At 55.4% G+C, this 15,704-nt stretch overlaps 7 protein-coding genes across 7 annotated transcripts; 3 read left to right on the top strand and 4 right to left on the bottom strand.

The window, feature by feature from the left end:
- Positions 1-36: 36 nt before the first annotated feature.
- BXZ73DRAFT_39860 (thiolase) lies at positions 37-1,776 on the bottom strand (the record flags this gene model as incomplete). Its single annotated transcript, XM_048018465.1, has 10 exons — positions 37-167; positions 221-258; positions 312-388; positions 448-545; positions 610-877; positions 929-1,027; positions 1,087-1,167; positions 1,231-1,409; positions 1,463-1,517; positions 1,573-1,776. The coding sequence occupies 10 exons, from the start codon at positions 1,774-1,776 to the stop codon at positions 37-39; spliced, it is 1,230 nt and encodes a 409-aa protein (XP_047882762.1).
- Positions 1,777-2,280: 504 nt separating this feature from the next.
- BXZ73DRAFT_40022 (uncharacterized protein) lies at positions 2,281-7,688 on the bottom strand (the record flags this gene model as incomplete). The annotated part of the gene is made up of 18 exons (XM_048018497.1): positions 2,281-2,439; positions 2,502-2,561; positions 2,614-2,724; positions 2,782-2,844; positions 2,898-2,938; positions 2,992-3,008; positions 3,058-3,153; positions 3,204-3,233; positions 3,287-3,340; positions 3,404-3,713; positions 4,290-4,391; positions 4,444-4,593; positions 4,646-4,658; positions 4,718-5,163; positions 5,211-5,562; positions 5,650-5,909; positions 6,438-6,980; positions 7,043-7,688. 18 exons carry the CDS (start codon positions 7,686-7,688, stop codon positions 2,281-2,283), a joined length of 3,453 nt encoding a protein of 1,150 aa, XP_047882761.1.
- Positions 7,689-7,906: 218 nt separating this feature from the next.
- Positions 7,907-8,468, top strand: BXZ73DRAFT_96892 (uncharacterized protein; the record flags this gene model as incomplete). The annotated part of the gene is made up of 2 exons (XM_048027194.1): positions 7,907-7,963; positions 8,019-8,468. 2 exons carry the CDS (start codon positions 7,907-7,909, stop codon positions 8,466-8,468), a joined length of 507 nt encoding a protein of 168 aa, XP_047882760.1.
- A 508-nt stretch (positions 8,469-8,976) lies between these two features.
- Positions 8,977-10,315, top strand: BXZ73DRAFT_39182 (GAMM1 protein; the record flags this gene model as incomplete). Its single annotated transcript, XM_048018327.1, has 7 exons — positions 8,977-9,024; positions 9,074-9,161; positions 9,213-9,384; positions 9,444-9,684; positions 9,738-9,911; positions 9,963-10,203; positions 10,260-10,315. The coding sequence occupies 7 exons, from the start codon at positions 8,977-8,979 to the stop codon at positions 10,313-10,315; spliced, it is 1,020 nt and encodes a 339-aa protein (XP_047882759.1).
- Positions 10,316-10,666: 351 nt separating this feature from the next.
- Positions 10,667-12,120, top strand: BXZ73DRAFT_87307 (survival protein sure-like phosphatase/nucleotidase; the record flags this gene model as incomplete). The annotated part of the gene is made up of 7 exons (XM_048024512.1): positions 10,667-10,693; positions 10,801-10,846; positions 10,906-10,953; positions 11,007-11,066; positions 11,122-11,198; positions 11,259-11,321; positions 11,548-12,120. 7 exons carry the CDS (start codon positions 10,667-10,669, stop codon positions 12,118-12,120), a joined length of 894 nt encoding a protein of 297 aa, XP_047882758.1.
- A 215-nt stretch (positions 12,121-12,335) lies between these two features.
- BXZ73DRAFT_87306 (glycoside hydrolase family 16 protein) lies at positions 12,336-14,256 on the bottom strand (the record flags this gene model as incomplete). The annotated part of the gene is made up of 12 exons (XM_048024511.1): positions 12,336-12,491; positions 12,556-12,638; positions 12,770-12,910; positions 12,965-13,127; positions 13,180-13,223; positions 13,277-13,349; positions 13,401-13,447; positions 13,497-13,538; positions 13,618-13,622; positions 13,671-13,787; positions 13,844-13,855; positions 14,033-14,256. 12 exons carry the CDS (start codon positions 14,254-14,256, stop codon positions 12,336-12,338), a joined length of 1,107 nt encoding a protein of 368 aa, XP_047882757.1.
- Positions 14,257-14,888: 632 nt separating this feature from the next.
- Positions 14,889-15,700, bottom strand: BXZ73DRAFT_87305 (60S ribosomal protein L15; the record flags this gene model as incomplete). Its single annotated transcript, XM_048024510.1, has 6 exons — positions 14,889-14,984; positions 15,041-15,127; positions 15,180-15,370; positions 15,420-15,510; positions 15,549-15,573; positions 15,624-15,700. The coding sequence occupies 6 exons, from the start codon at positions 15,698-15,700 to the stop codon at positions 14,889-14,891; spliced, it is 567 nt and encodes a 188-aa protein (XP_047882756.1).
- Positions 15,701-15,704: the final 4 nt, after the last annotated feature.

Below are 15,704 nucleotides of genomic sequence, written 5' to 3'. Positions count from 1 at the left end.
GCAACAAAGAATCACCTTTCAACCCGACAACATCCTTCACGCGCGTGCTTCGTTCACGAAGATAGCGGCCCCTCCCATGCCACTGCCGATACACATGCTTGTGCAGAGAATTGGCGCTCCCCTCCTACGGAGCTCTGCGAGACCTGTAACAACTTGACGGATACCGGCTGGGCGGAATATATCAGTGTATAGAAGCACATATTCCATTAATGTGACATACTCATTCCCAGTGGATGCGTGAGTGCAATAGAACCACCACTAAAACAAAGGATTAGACGAAAGCACCAGGCGAATAACCGGTATGAACGGACTTGGGATTGATATTCTCCATGGGAATCTGGAGGTTCTCTACACAGTACGCAAATTGCGACGCGAAGGCTTCGTTGATCTAAGATGGTCTTCTGGTGAGCCTGGTGAAGATGGCGAATGGTGATAGGAAGTACATACCTCCCAGACGTCAACGTCTTCTTTCGAAAGGCCTGTCATGGCCAAGACCTTCGGGATGGCGACCGCGGGAGAGATCCCCATATACCGCGGCTCAACGCCTGTGAAGCCGTGTTTTCTGGATCAGAGAACAGACAGAATAAGATGGACGGGAGATTGACTCACCGACAAACGTGCTCGCAACGTACTTGCCTACAATGTCCCAGTCCTCGCGCTCCGCGCGCTCACGGGTTGTCAGGAAGCAGAGAGCAGCACCGTCACCGACGCCACTGGCATTCCCAGCAGTAGTCGAACCGTTTTCGCCGAACACAGGTTTCAGTTTGGAGAGTGAATCGAGAGTGACACCAGGCCGAACGGTATCATCAACTGAGATCACGGCACCGCGGATCTCCAAGGGCAGGATCTCTTCCGAGAAGGTACCCGACTGGACGGCCTGTCGGACATGTCAGCTTGTTCGTTCAGAGTACGAGCATGAGAGATGGACCTTTGCCGCACGAGTGTGTGAGATCAATGCATACTCGTCTTGCTTTTCGCGAGACACATTGAAGGCCTTCGCGACTTGTTCGGATGTCCATCCCATTGGCTGCGTAGGATTGCGACTCCATCAACCGAAAGTTGTAACAAAAAGAAGCATGGTCGCACCTGCACGCAGTCGGACGACTGCGAGTTGCTACTTAACAGTTCTACAATCTCGGGTGTAGGCCGAGGGCTACAGAGGAATCGCTATGGGTTCCGAGCGGAGGTTCGAAGGGATAAAATCCACTTACTTCAGCGTCATGCTTCCACCCCGACCGCCATCCCCAGTTCAATCTGACCGCTCTTCACCGCGTTTGCAATAGTGACAATAGATTGAAGTCCGGACCCGCAAAGCCGGTTCGTGGTGGAAATGGAAGTCTCTACGGGCACTCCGGCCGCAATCGCCGCCGCACGAGACACATACAGAGGAGACGGCGGATGGCATGTTCCTGTAGAGGGTTGTAGACGAATACTTAACAGCATGTGGACGTGCAAAGCTCACCCACGCAAATATCTTCCAACAACGCTGGATTCAGCTTCGACTTCTCAAAGCTGGCCTGGTCCAGAAGAGCCGTAAGCTTCAACGCTTGGACGTCAATAGGTGAACCATACCTTAAAGAGGGCATGCAGCAACTCATCGACAGGAACGTCCTTGAGCTGGCCTTTCTTCGCTCTGCCCAACGCCGTTCGCTTGGCGAACGTTATGACGACGTCGTCAGGATGCTTCGCGAGGAGGCCCGCGCGACCGTTGGCCTGGGTAGCATAGGAACGGGCCAGCGGTTGCGCAGTCTGTCGGAGGCTTAGTCTAGACAACATGGTCGATAGCAAAACGGAGAGGGAGAGAAAGAGAGAGGGGGAGGAGGGTGGTTCATGGGTCCAACAGCACTAAGTACTGTGTATTGGGGGATATTCCCCACACTAGTGGCTGCAGCTAGCGGTAGATCTGTGCTCCCAATCCCTACGACGCGCACACATGACCTGTCTCGCAACGCGTCTTGCTCATCCGTCCGACTAAATCCGACAATGGCTCCCGCGCGGTCCTCCGTCCATTACGCGTCCGTTATATTTGTAGCTATATACACATAGAAGTAGGTACATTTATATACGTTGAAAAAGCATTTGAGAGCAGAGCAGTACGAAACGAATCCAGATATAGTATACGAGAGCCTCTAGGAGCAGCAGTGAAAAAGCAGATAGGACAGCGATAGCAGGAAGAGACAATCGCTGTGTATGGTGTCGAAACTCTTTCAGTCGAAGTCGTTTGAGTATATTTCAGGCATATTCTTCGTCATTGAATGCCTTCTCGCTCTTGGCTCGTTCTCAGGCCTCATAATTGTCTCCATTATCTTCAGAGTTGACGTTGTCCTCGCTCTTCAGCCAAGCTTTAACCTTGTCATTGACTTCGTCTGTAGGTTCATCTTCATCTACTTCGCTGCAATGTTCTTCGGCGGTAAGCAGAGGAGGCTGACCAGGAATGCGCTGTCGAAGGGTACATCCTCAATGAGGAAGTCGTACAAAGCTGAACAAGACCTCAACGATACCTTCAGAGCATACTTGCACACCAGATGACCCTTAGGATTCATACCCGGCTCTTGCCATGCCTTTGGCTCCGAGGTCAGTATGACTATGCATGACAATTGCGACAGTACTCACCCGCTCCACGGTGTAAAGGCCATCATATCTGTAGCCTTCAGCAGGGGCGAACTCAGAGTGAAGCTTATAGCCACGAATCACGCGCACGGGTTTCTTCGTCTCAGAGGATCGCTATCGGAAAGAAACGTCAATCGGTTGTCCCTATCATGAATTAGGCTAGTAGCAAACCTTTAACGCAGCATTGAAAGGGTTATCAAAGGTCTGGTCATAAGTCTGGGGTCCTGTACGAAGCTGCAGCCAGCAGTCAGGAGTCCTGTACGAACCAGTGTAACAGCATCACGAACATTCTTCGGATTCTTCCTGGTGCCCTTGAGATCGCGGCCACCTATTGTCTAGATTGATACCCTTGAGACATAAGAGACGATAGGAGCAGCTCACCAGACCCTGTGAATGTACTGAGCCGTCGTCAGAGACATCTCATGAAGTCGAAACATGGGCACTCACAAGCCTTCTCCGAAGTCAACGTCATCCTCGTATCCTCCTGACAGTGCAATCGAATATGCCCCATGAGGACCAGCAGAAATACCGGCAACCCACGGTCTGAGAACGCGTGAATGAACATGACCGTGGGACGAAAGATTGACACTCACGCATGTATCGAGTCCGCGCTGCATGCTTGTCTAGAGGAATGTCGTGAGCATGCAACTCAAGCCAGTTGAGCAACAACACGTACCGCGTCTCCCACCAAGAGCCTACAGGGACGCCAGGGATGGCACCATATGTCTTACTGTACGACATACGCATGGATTTACTTGTTCCAGGAGCGGCAGGTGTGGCTTTGGGTACTCACGGGTCATAATTCCTCTTCGACAGATTGGGGTCCCGCGCCGCGCTCACGACGCGGGGCAGCGCGCGAGCGCGGAGCATTGCGGCCACCTCACCGTCGTCCTTGTAGTTGAGCTCCTTCCCTCTGTTACGCGCACTCCTTCGCACCCCTTCTCCGTGGTCGGCCTTGGCAACTTTTTTCGGAGGCTCCTCGACTGCTTCGTCGTCGTCGTCAGCGCCTAGGTCGCGGTTTGACGCGTCGTGAGTGGGTAGTCCGCGCTTTTTCGACGGGTCAGGTTTGCGGGGCTTGCGGGGTTTAGTGATTACGATTTTCTCTATATTCAGCGCTAGTAATGCGGCCTGATTGCTGGCTATTCGCGCCGTGCGTGTCCGGTCGTACTCCGTCATGCTGAAGTGGAGGGATGGGAGGAAGGTGGGAAACTTCAAGCGGATGCCGTCCGCCAAAGCGCTTTCGCGTGTATCACGTGACCGTGTAACCTCGCGTGGTCTTGCGGAGGCTCAGGCAGAGGCAGTTAGATTGTGACGCTGTGATGCTACAGAGTGATAATGCTACAAGGCAGTCCTGCACACACACTCGATATCCCGGATGAACATGTGGATCTAATACCCCGCCGGCCCCGAAGCGATTCCTAGGTAGTTCTGGCTGTGCCCCGATGGCGAGAATGAGTTCGCATCGACACCTTCATAAGTAGGAATGCGGAATGATTGCCCCTCAAACGGACTAGCAAGCGGCGATAGTTGGTGTTCGGACATGAAATGCCCTGCAGGACTTCCGGGGGCGATACTGGGAGTGCCGGTGGAGAAGCCAGATCTGTCGTCAAATCGATCGTGCATGTGCTCTACGCGGGGTCGTCAGCAACAAAGTAACATGTGGAGAAGAATATACGCACTTCCAACGAACTTGCACTTTCCCTGTTTCCGAAACACGCATTTAAGGCCTTTGGGACAGAAGTGGTTCATGATGCAGTGGTCGCCTAGAGGACACCGGTTGCCTTTCATGATGTATCGTTAGCCTCAAGTGATAATACAGTATAGTTCACTCACCATTATTGACTGCAGGGCATGGCCACTTCTTCGCATTCACTCGTAACTCCCCTACCTGATCGGGTGTAAGCGGGTAGTTGTGTTCATATTTGCAGTGTTCTCCGTTGTTGCATCGTGCGAGATAGAAGAAATTGCAGGGAGGTGGCCTCTCTGGGAAACGATGAACAACAATGCGATGGCACGAGCTCAAAGGATAACGTACGTTTGTGAAGAGGCTGAAGACCAACACACCATATCAGAAACCGATGCGACGATGATCACGGTAGCGACATACCTGGGACGGGTCGAGGGGTGTGACCTTCTTGCTTGGTGTAAAGGCCTGGAAGTTTGTGCTCGGCGGGGAAGGTTTGGATTGACGAGCTTTGTCAGAGTCTTGTTGCTGGACAGTGGGATGTTTCGGCTTCGGGGATTTGTTGTATGACGTTGACGCAGGCGTGCCAGCCATCGGGGGAGTAGTGAACGCCGCAGTCGAGACATTGGCCTTCTTATTTCCGTTGGTGTAGAGCTTCTTCTGAATGAACACGCCTGCAATCTCTAACTGAGGCAAATTCAAATTATGGATTTCGTGTGCGAGGTCTTTATATCCCTTAAGAAGGACGATCTTATCCAAGAGACCCTCGTTCTGCAAGAGATTGAGCGTGGAGGTGTAGCCGTTGTCGTGTGCGCCGCCGAAGAACACTCTGACGGTTTGAGGGAAGCGAGTGAAGACGCGGAGACACTCTGTTGTACGTCAAGCGTCGCTCATGAACGTGGGTCACTAGACTTACCTTTAATCTTGGAGTCGGCGGCTTCTTTCCCGCTGCCGACATCGACGATGGAGAACAGAGGAGACGCTTGGTTGAACCCAAGCATGAACGCCTCGAACTCCTCCATGGTGCAAACCGCGTTGCTGATGAGCGTCTCTACCAGTCCACTCTTGTTGCAGTAGATGGTGAGCCATATTTGCCCTCTCCCTGGGGCAGACGCCTCTGAAGGATCGATTGACGCAAGGTGATCGGAGAGACCCTTGGTCAACAGCATAGCCGCTTGTCGACCGCCTACTTGGCCCTGCTTGATGAGGTCGGAGGAGAAGATGTTGCCGTCTCCGTCAATGAGGCACACGACCAGAGGGTTGTCTTCCTGTGGTGGTCATGACGTAGGGACCCGGAGGTAGACAATGAATACCGGGAGAGTGCACAGGAAACAAAGAAAACAGCTGCGGCGCACCTTCAGAGCACCAATATTCCTCTCTAGCCTCAGGACCGTCTTGTTCAGGACCTTACGGTCGCCATCCGCAGTTTTGAAAGCCTCTTTCCAAACAGAGAGTTCCTGCTCAAGCTCCTCAACCCGCGCGTGCAGCTGCGTGTTTGTCTCAAAGGTTCGTCTGAAGAGAGCTGGATGAAGGAAGCACCCAGCATCAGCATGCACATGAGCGAATGGCAGCCACAAGCGTGTGCTTACATGTCTGGTCATCAAGAAGTCGTTTCCTGGTGGCTCGGTAAGGGAAGAAGGTTCGTGGGACCAAATATCCAGTGGCGTGCTCACCAAAGTGTAAGATCCGCTGAATCTACGGTTCGTCGCCCATGGGCATGCTGTGCAGCTTCAAGCTATGAAAGAGCGTCGGTAGGAATGGGGAGTGGTGGGAGCTTTCGCATGAGTCAGGGTTTTATACAAGCCCGAGTAGACGTCGCTACGGCTGGCGCCAGTGTCTGCTGAGTCTGCTCTGCTCGACCACAATTGGATCGAGGACGCCCATTTAGACGCCCATGACTTGCCTGCAGTGGCTCCGGGTGTGGTTCTCTCAAGCATCCGCCTCTCGGCACACGAAGGACGCGACAAAACGAGCTATGAGTCACATTCTAGTAGACGGTATCTGCGCCAGAATATCCTGTTCCCACACCCTGAGTAGATGCCAATGCCCTGTTAATCCTACACCTCTTCCGCAACAATGTGAGCGATTCGAATGAATGCTTCTTTGACCTCATTGCCTACAAGCGGATCTCCTGTGGCAGCACGACCCGTCTTCTTCTTCCAAAGTCTCCAGACGCCTGCTAGGGCGATTTTGAGATCCGCCTCGTCTTCGTCTTCTTCGGCGCTGGCCTCCTCCTCCACTGTACCCGTTCGGTGAAGATACGGAACAGAGGCAACGAAGGCGCCCGCGCTGGGTATCGGCATCCCAGTGGCCACGAGGGCGGGCTGGGACAAGCCCAAGGCCGATGAGGACGACGACTCGGAATCGCCAATGGTTGGAGAGCTAAGCTCCTCTTCCGGTTCGAACAGACCATCTAACGCAGGGCTCGGGAGAGGACTCGAGCGCGGAGAGATGGTGGAAAGAAGATGGGCGAGCGCGGACGGAGAGGCTGGATCCCACCGGGAACCTATAGGTGGTCGCGATAGCATCGACGGAGGAATGGACAGCGGCTCGTCGTAAGACTCCGCGTACGGAGCTTTGGGGGGATGTGACGACTCTTGTTCGTCAACCCCTTCGGCGTGCACTGCCGGAAGTGGCTTCCGTCGATTTGGTGCTACAGGTGAGGGAATGGTAGAATCCGCGGTGCCTGTGAGAGCGGATCAGAAATAGGATCCTCTCTCGTACACGACATGAGGGGGGGATACATACCATGAACAGAGGAGTACTGCGCCCAATATGCGTCTTCAGAGGACGATGTGTCCTTGCGACATGTGGGTATCCCGTCGGAATATGCGCTGTCCCCGATGTCGGTGGAGCCGTAAGAATTCCAATAATCGTCTTCATCCTCGTCACTAGCTAGAGAGCTTTCGCGCAAGGCGGGTGCATGGGCCGTAACTGGACGCACAGGGCTTGCAGGAGGGACGAGAATGTCCTCCAAGCTGCTGCGACTCCCCGAGGGGAACGGCATGAGGTCGAGGTTGTGATATCTCCAGTCTCCTGCGTCGTGCCACTGAAGAATGAGGCGAACGCCATCGCCGTCGTCCGAGACGTTTACATGGGCGAAGAACTCCTCGCCGTCGAACGAGTACTGGATGGGAAAGGTGAGAGGCTGATCGTCATCGAGGGGCTTTGGGCGGGATTCGAGAAGGTCGAGGATCTGGGCTCTCTTCTCCGGGGAAGAAGGCCAACAGAGGTACTCGTCCGGGGTATCTGGGGTAAGGCGGAGATAGTGATGGCGCTGGAGGAGGGTTTGGGAGAGCAGATGCGAGGGAATCGGCTGCGTAAGCTGAGACGGCGGGGAGATGTACTGCAGGAGGACGTGGGGGATGTTGGGGGAAAGCAGTGAGGGCGCCATGGAAAGGGTGAGAATGGGGAGAGAGACGTACGGGACCACGGCCTCTGAAGGCCAGCTGATACTTATGTTCAGAGAGAGAAATCCGGCACGCCGTGGCGATGTCCTCGCGTACACGATCGGGTTTTGCCGCCCAGACGACCGTCTTCCTCCCACCACCGCCAACGCCCCAGAGTCCGCCTCTGTCCCTCTGCATCTCGCGCCCCCGCCTCTCTGTCGCAATGCGTTGCGCACACGTCGTTGCCTCGTTCCTCTTCCCGCTGCTAGCCGTTGCCCAGGTGCGTAGAGTTGTCCCCCCTCTTCCGGCCCTTTTCCTCAAAACCACCCTCCCAGTCCAATTCCTCTACATCCGGCTCAACTGCCCCATCCTCGGGGTCCCCAGCTCCCGTGTCCAACTCAGGAAGCGGCACCCCCTCCGCAACCATTACTGTTATAACTTCCGTCTTCACCACCGTTGCACTCGGCACCGATCGCGCTCTCCACACTCTTACCTCCACGAACCTCATCACGAGCACAATAGGAGGCACGTCTACGGCCGGTTCCACTGGCGGCGGAAACACGGCACCCTCCTCCACCACTCCCATCACCACCACAACGGCTGCGGCGAGTATCGATGGTGGAGGGAGTGTCGCCGGCGGAGCCCCAACACCTGGCCAATCGTCCAGTGGAGGAAAATTCGGCCCCAATGACGGCTACATTGCGGCTGCTCTCGTTCATCACGCTCCTCTCGCCCTCGTCATCTTCACGGCCGTAGTTGGTGGTGCTGCGATGGTGATTGTGTAGGAAGGGCATTGGACATCACTTCGGACAGTCGGAACCCGTCGCACTCATTTCACACACTCGCATACGCATGGACATCTTGTATGACTTTGACGGACATTCGATACATACTGTATGCGTGTGGTTGGCCTGTATCGTGCTGTGTATCGTACACTCGCCATGGCATGGTCTTCACTGAGGTCACCGCACACCGTTCTTATCGTACACCTACCTAGACTGGATAATGACCTTCACGTTGATATCGACGACGACTGAACCCTCCGACGAAACGAGCGACATGTTCATCGCATATTCTGGCCGGAAACAAGCGTCCGGATCCGTGCGTGAACGCGTTTGGGCAGATCTGTCGGAATCCCGCGGACGGGATTCTTGAACCCAGTTCCAATCGATGTCGATGAGCAGGTGCGCATATCGCAGCATTCGCTCCTCTCTTCTCGCCAGCACTCCCCGCCGCACTCGCTGTTTTCCATCTGTATCTTTGACGCATCCCGTCCGTCTACACACTGCATCCATGTCTGAGGAACAGCCTGTCAAGAAGATGCGCATGGAAGGCTCAAAGGTGAGCAAATCCGACATGTTCCCCTTCAACACTTTCCGATCTATCGTAGGTCATCGGCACCCATAATGGTACATTCCATTGCGACGAAGCTCTTGCTGTGTACCTGCTCAAGCACACCAAAGCCTACGAGAACGCAGGTGAGGGATATGTTGACAACCCGTCGGGAGGATCGTTAACGCCCTCGTCAGGTCTCAAGCGCACTCGGGACCCCGCCATTCTCGACAGCTGTGACATAGTTGTGGATGTCGGCGGGAAGTACGATGAAGCTGCCCAACGGTTCGATCACCATCAGCGCGGATTCACCGAGATTTTCGGACATGGGTTCGAGACGAAGCTGTCGTCGGCTGGACTGGTGTACAAGTGCGTCCCTTTGCCTCGTCGGAGAGAAATATCGTGACGTTGAAGCGTCCTGGGCCAAGGCATTTTGGGAAAGAGATCATCTCTAACTGGCTTCAGCTGCCCCTCGATGACCCCAAGATCGAGACTCTTTGGCTCAAACTCTACAGAGAGTTCATTGAGGCCATCGACGCCATCGACAACGGTGTCAACCAGTACCCCACAGACTTGCAGCCCAAGTACCGGATCCGCACCGACGTCTCCGCTCGTGTGGGTCACTTCAATCCAGCATGGAACGAGTCGGTGGATTCGCAGACAGTGGACGTGAGTGCCTGGTTGATTCGGAGTGATATTCCCGTGGCCAATCCTCTTCGTAGGCCAAATTCCAGCTGGCCTCGAACCTCGTCGGTGGGGAGTTCTTCCAACGTCTGGACTACTATGCCAAAGCTTGGCTCCCGGCTCGCGACCTCGTCATCGCGGGGCTGAACGCACGCAAGGCCGTCGACCCGAGCGGCCGCACCATCCTCTTTGAGCAATTTGCGCCTTGGAAGGTAGGTTCACATCATGCTCCTTCTGGAACTTAGCCTCATCCGCTCCTATAGGAGCATCTCTTCGAGCTCGAGGCAGGCCTGCAGATTCCGGACGACGAGAAACCAGTTTATGTTCTCTATCCTGACGAAACTGCCAACAACTGGCGCATTCAAGCGGTCCCCGTTGCACCCGAGAGCTTCGAGAGCAGGAAGGCCCTTCCTGAGAAGTGGCGCGGAGTCAGAGACGATGAGCTGTCTAAGATGTCTGGCGTCGATGGCTGCATTTTTGTGCACGCCAGCGGATTCATCGGCGGTGAGTGTGTTTTGGCATCCATCGTTGTCGTTGCCCTCAGCTCATCAAATCGGTAGGCAATAACACCAAGGATGGCGTGCTCAAGATGGCCAATCTCGCGCTGACGATGTGAAAGCTGAAAACTATTATGGGAGTCGGTCAAATTGCCAATACAATGGCAAAAGATCACGCATGATGATCTTGTTATTCGAGTTACTTACTCGAATTATCTCTGTCCCTCCCGGGACACTACGTCCAAGACGTCTTTCTACGTCGCACACGCGTCGTAGATTGCCTCAGGCAATCTTCGCCTCGTAGACGAAACCCATGTCAGTGCGGCCAGACGTGCACGGAGTGTACGGGGGGAGTGCCAGCGGATGGTCGGGCCGGGGTAATAGCATCCTACTAGACGCTGTAGTTGGTAGCCTTGTCTGCTCATCCACTATCCGCACGGTTGGCTATTCACCTTTGACTTTTGTACACTATGTCCGCGCATCAACCCAAGCCACGCGTGCTGTTGACTGCAAGTACACTCCGTTTTCTCGTTTCCCCGCCCAACATATTATTGATGGAGTTCATGTCGCACCTTAAGAACGATGATGGCCCCCCGGTCCCGAGTCACCTTACATTTACGGCCTGTACCGTCATCTCACGGAAGATCTGGGTAAGTACAAAGTACTGCATGCTATTGAATGCATGATCACGGCTCATCATGGAACGCAGGGTGGGACGTGAAGGTCGTGGTTCCTAGTACCCAGAAATCATGGATTGGTGCGTACTGGTGTATATCGCTCCCTTGGAACCTCTTTGCGACATGCAAGTAGGCGGCGCATACCATATCAAAGACATCATCAATGGACGCTACTACTATCCCCGTGTTCCTGGTGTGTCTTGACACTCTTATACGAACTGACAAACGTCTCAGATTATTCCATACAGACGGTCTTGGGGAGACGTCAGAAAAGTCAAGATCGCTCAAGGAAGGGGAGACGGCCGAATGGATCCTTCTTGACGGTGTACGTCTCTCTTCTGCTTCGTAATGAGAGCGCGGTTTGGACGCTTTGCGATGATCGAAGACACCGGCTACCTGTGCAAATATTGGGCTTCACAACCTACACCACGGGGAGATAGATCTACTAGTGCGTGTTGCTCGAACCACATCTTCCGATCACTATCCTCACTCTCTACCCTCTTTGACTCCCTAAATCCAGATATCCGGACCCAACTTCGGTCGAAACAGCTCAGGTATGTCCCCACCTCTCCGATCCCAAGGTCTCCTTGTCTGCCCCACTCACACTCCCCTACAGCCGCGTTCGCGCTCTCCTCCGGGACTGTGGCGCCGCGCTCTCCTCCTCGCTCTCCAAGACGCGCGCCATCGCGCTCTCCTACGGCACCGTCGCACGCCCGACCCCGCCCGAGTACTTCGAGCCCGCGCACAAGCTCGGCGCGCGCATCGTCGCGCACCTCTGGGCGCACTGGGCGCGCGAGTCCGGCCCTGCCGCCGAGCCCGTCGACCTCTACAACGTCAACATCCCGATGGTCCCCGGCCTGCTCGCGCCCGAGGGCCTCCCCGTCTGCTGGGCCCGCTTCTGGCGCAACTCGTACGGCCGGCTCTTCCAGCCGATCCCCGGCGCCGCCGCGCGCACGACCGCGGACGCGCCCGCCGCGGTGCCGGAGGGCGCGCAAGGGGGCATCGCGGACGAGGCGGGCGAAGGGGGGGCGGAGGTTGGGGGCGGGCTGGTGTTCAAGTTCGCGCCGGACATCATGGAGCTCATCAACCCTGCGGCCGCGAGCTTGCCGATCGGTTCGGACGGGTGGGTGATCAGGAAGGGCTGGTGCAGTGTGACGCCTATGCGTGCGTCGTTCGCGGAGCCCGTGGAGTGGGACGTGCAGTCAGAAGAGGAATTCGAGGGAAAGATCTGGAAGAGTTTTCTATGAAGGGTACTCGTGTATGTCATGCTTGGATGATCCGTGATTCCGTGAAGCGTTGTACGGTATCCAATCGCGTATAATGTCCGTGTGAGTACATGATAGCGTCGAGTTGTATCGTTCGTGAGGTCCGGGGAAGAAGCCCTCTGAGAAAGTGTGTAGGGGCTCGTGAGGTGCGGGTCACGAAAATGAGGCTGTCAGGTGGCATGTCCGCAGCATCCGCCCTAAAGAGCTAACAATGCCAGCATAGGAAGGATGGCCACAAGCGAGACCACGCTCAAACGCGATGGGAGGGGCAAATTGTGGGCACTGCCATTGACGAGGCCGGACAATTTTTGCTTGCGATACACCTTGAGGGTGTTGATGCTCCAAGATGCGTTCTAAAGAACAGAGGACATGTCAGAATCGAGACGAGTCCGATGACATTGGATCGAGTACACCCACCACAAAGTTCGCTGGATCCATGAGGCGGTCCGTGCATGTCCCAGGGCACCCGGAGCTAGCGTACGAGTTTCCCGCCCAATCGCCTAAGCAAGAATGAAATCAGCGTGTTTGCTCGCGCACGATCCTTTTGAGTTTGCCTCACCGCAAAACGTAATGTCTGGGTACGAGTAGTCAGTTGACCGCCGGAAATGAAGACGCGTATGGTTGTACTCACCGAAAATGATCGAATGGTTTACGAAGTTGGAGATGGGGTCGCACCCGCTTGGGTCCAACATCGCCACGGGCGAGCCCCAGCTTGATGGATCCGGTTGACCATTCAGAACGTTCGCTGGGACGGCCGCACGGTAGAAGGACCCTACGCGAGAAAATTTAGGGAACAGGCATCACAGAGACGGAAGTAAGGACTCACAGACGGCAATTCCGTCGTCGTCCCACTTCATGGCGAAGACACCACCTCCCTGTGCGTCGAAAATCGGCCCGTATGACGCACGGCTCCATTCGGTAACACCGCAACCGGCGTTGTTGTTGATGGTGCCGTCACAGTTCAGGTTGGCGGACCCATTGCTTCCATCCTGTCCCGCCTGTGAGACCAAGGCAGCGCAAATCCAGTGCTCCTGAGCGTACCACGATAGTCCCAGTGAATGTGACATTGGGGTTCATAGTGCAATCTTTGCGCAGCTCTTGGTCAACTGATCAATCTACAAGCGTCGAAATGGCTCACTGGGCCCCGTGTGCCAAGTCACCTGGTTGTGAGCGTTGTCGTGCACGCCTTCAAGGATATCTATCTCTCCGGTCTACGGGCTTTAGGTTTAAGAGAATACGAGGTGTGACGTGTGAGCACTCACGTAAGGCCATTGTCCACCGCCAAGTGTCCACCATGCAGGCCATACACCTAGGACCTGGTCGGTCAAACCTCTCCCAGATGGATACGGACGGCTTACCACAGCCCCATGGCGCATGGTTGAGATCTAGAACGAACAGTCCTAGAGAAAAGTCAATCGATATTCCGCAAAGCCCAAAGGATTAGCTTGCCGGTGTTGTACTGCGCTATGCTTGATATACGCACACTCGAGGGGGATGAGAGGAGAAAATGTGTAAAAGAATGCTCGACTCACCTGTTCCGGAACACACCTGAATCCAGCTGGGTGGTATTGTCGCCTTTCATAACAACCTTTCCATCGTCCGTTACAAACGCTAGCCCGTTTCTTATGGCAGTGTCGTGGTCGGTGTAGCTGGGACAAGGGCAAGGATAAATCGACCAGAGCGCCCCAGTGAAGAGAGTACTCACTTGACCATGCCACTAACAAGGGCCACACGACGCCGTAAACATCACGCAGGAGAACGTCTCTGGCACATAGGCTACATACTGGGTGGGGTCGTCGCCAGTGTAAAAGGAGAACTTGCTGAATGGCACGATGGCTGTCAATGGGCGCCACAACCGCGATCGGGGCACAGACAGCCCGAAATGGCGACGCACTCGAAGAAGTTGTCGCCCTCGTACGTGTCCTGGATTGTCCATACGAACGTCGACCCGTTGGACGTCGTCTGTAGGCTGCTGGCTCGCGTGTCCAGCTTCACGGCCTCGGCGGACCCGGCATGGCGGAGCAGCAGAAGACCGAAGAGGCCGGTCGACAGCCAAGGAGCAGACGAGACAGTCGCAGAAAGGAGAGGGAGAAGAGTAGCAGGCGGCACAGAGAGCATGAGCGTTGCAGAGGAAGGGCTGCTAAGTTCCCGGACGGAACGGGGTCGCAGAGCAAGCCGCTGCTATAAATGGAGCCGAGGGTCCGGGGACGCGAGGCTGGGGACCGGGATGCCTGCAGCGTGTCCTTGATCTAAGCGGCACGCCCAGCTCGTCAAGGCCGCCGTCCAAGTCCGACCCGCACGCAGAGACGCCCCAGCCTCGCGGTCGAGCTCCGGGTGGCACCTGGTGGCACGCGTCCACCTGAGCATTGGCGTAAACAACCATTCTCGGAAGTTCCGTCGTCTTCTGCCATCCTCGTGTCAATCGTGCTGCTTCCATTGCGGCCGATTTGAGACAACAACCCCCTACGACCTTGCCGCTCACCAGATGGCCGTCAGGGTCATTGGCGTTACCGTACCTATGCGTACCACTTTCCACAATAACACCGGAAGGGCAGAGAAACCACGGCACTGCACACTGCCTCATCACCGAGGTTAAACTGGTACACACAATACAGGGGGCAGACAACCTCTTTTGTTGGGCAGGCTGCACAGAGGCATACATCCATAACATGCATGAGAGGACATGGGACGGAATGTGATGGGCGTGGGTGGAGGAGACGATATGGGGCATGACAAAACAATACAACAGATCACCGGTAGCGGCGGAGGCTGAGGGTGTTGTGCTTCTTCCAGGTCGACCAGCCCGGAGTGTGGTTGTAGCGGTGACCCTTGCCGAGACCACGGTTCTATTCGACGATCGATGAGAAATCACCAGGGGTCTCACAGAAGAATACCAACGCACCTGCTTTCCAACAGAGGTGAGACCACGGGCCTCGCGACGCTTGTGAACGGGCTTGGTGATCCAGTTGATCCTGGGGTCGCGGCGGATCTGCATTTTCATTGAGACATGCAGTCGCAAAATGGGATAGAAATGAACGTACCGCCTTGTGGCTGGGGTCAACGCAGATGACCTCGTAGTACTTGTAAACACCGTCCTGGTTAATCCAGTACGAGTTAAGGACCCGCAGGTTGCCGCAACGGCGACCAACACGCTCCTCCGCAACACTCCTCTGTCCACGCTGGGGCTTGAGCTGGTTAACACCCTGCCGAACGGGTTTACCGTAGGTAGCACCTGCGCGAGAGATGAGACCAGCACCAACTGCATCTCGGGAAAAAAATACCCTTAGGGACGTGCTTCTTGCGGTTACCACGGCGGACACGAACGCGGTAGATCACGTAGCCCTGCTTGGCCTTGTATCCCATGCGACGAGCCTTGTCCGGGCGGGAGGGCGAGAAGCGCGGTGGATGACGTTGAGCTGACGGTACTCCCAGCACCTGGCCGCAAAATTGGTTATGGGGACGCATTATGGAGGACAGCGACATACCGAACGCGCAAGAGGAAGCGGAGGACATCCGACTGCTTCTTTTTGTAGAGCTCGCCGATATACTTGTAGGCACCCATGTTG

This window comes from Epithele typhae, assembly GCF_022376455.1.
Source record: "Epithele typhae strain CBS 203.58 chromosome Unknown BXZ73scaffold_3, whole genome shotgun sequence".
In the NCBI taxonomy this organism is placed as follows: Eukaryota; Fungi; Basidiomycota; class Agaricomycetes; order Polyporales; family Epitheliaceae; genus Epithele; species Epithele typhae.
Note: the sequence above shows the minus strand (reverse complement) of the source record. Positions and strands in the feature narration are given on the sequence as shown.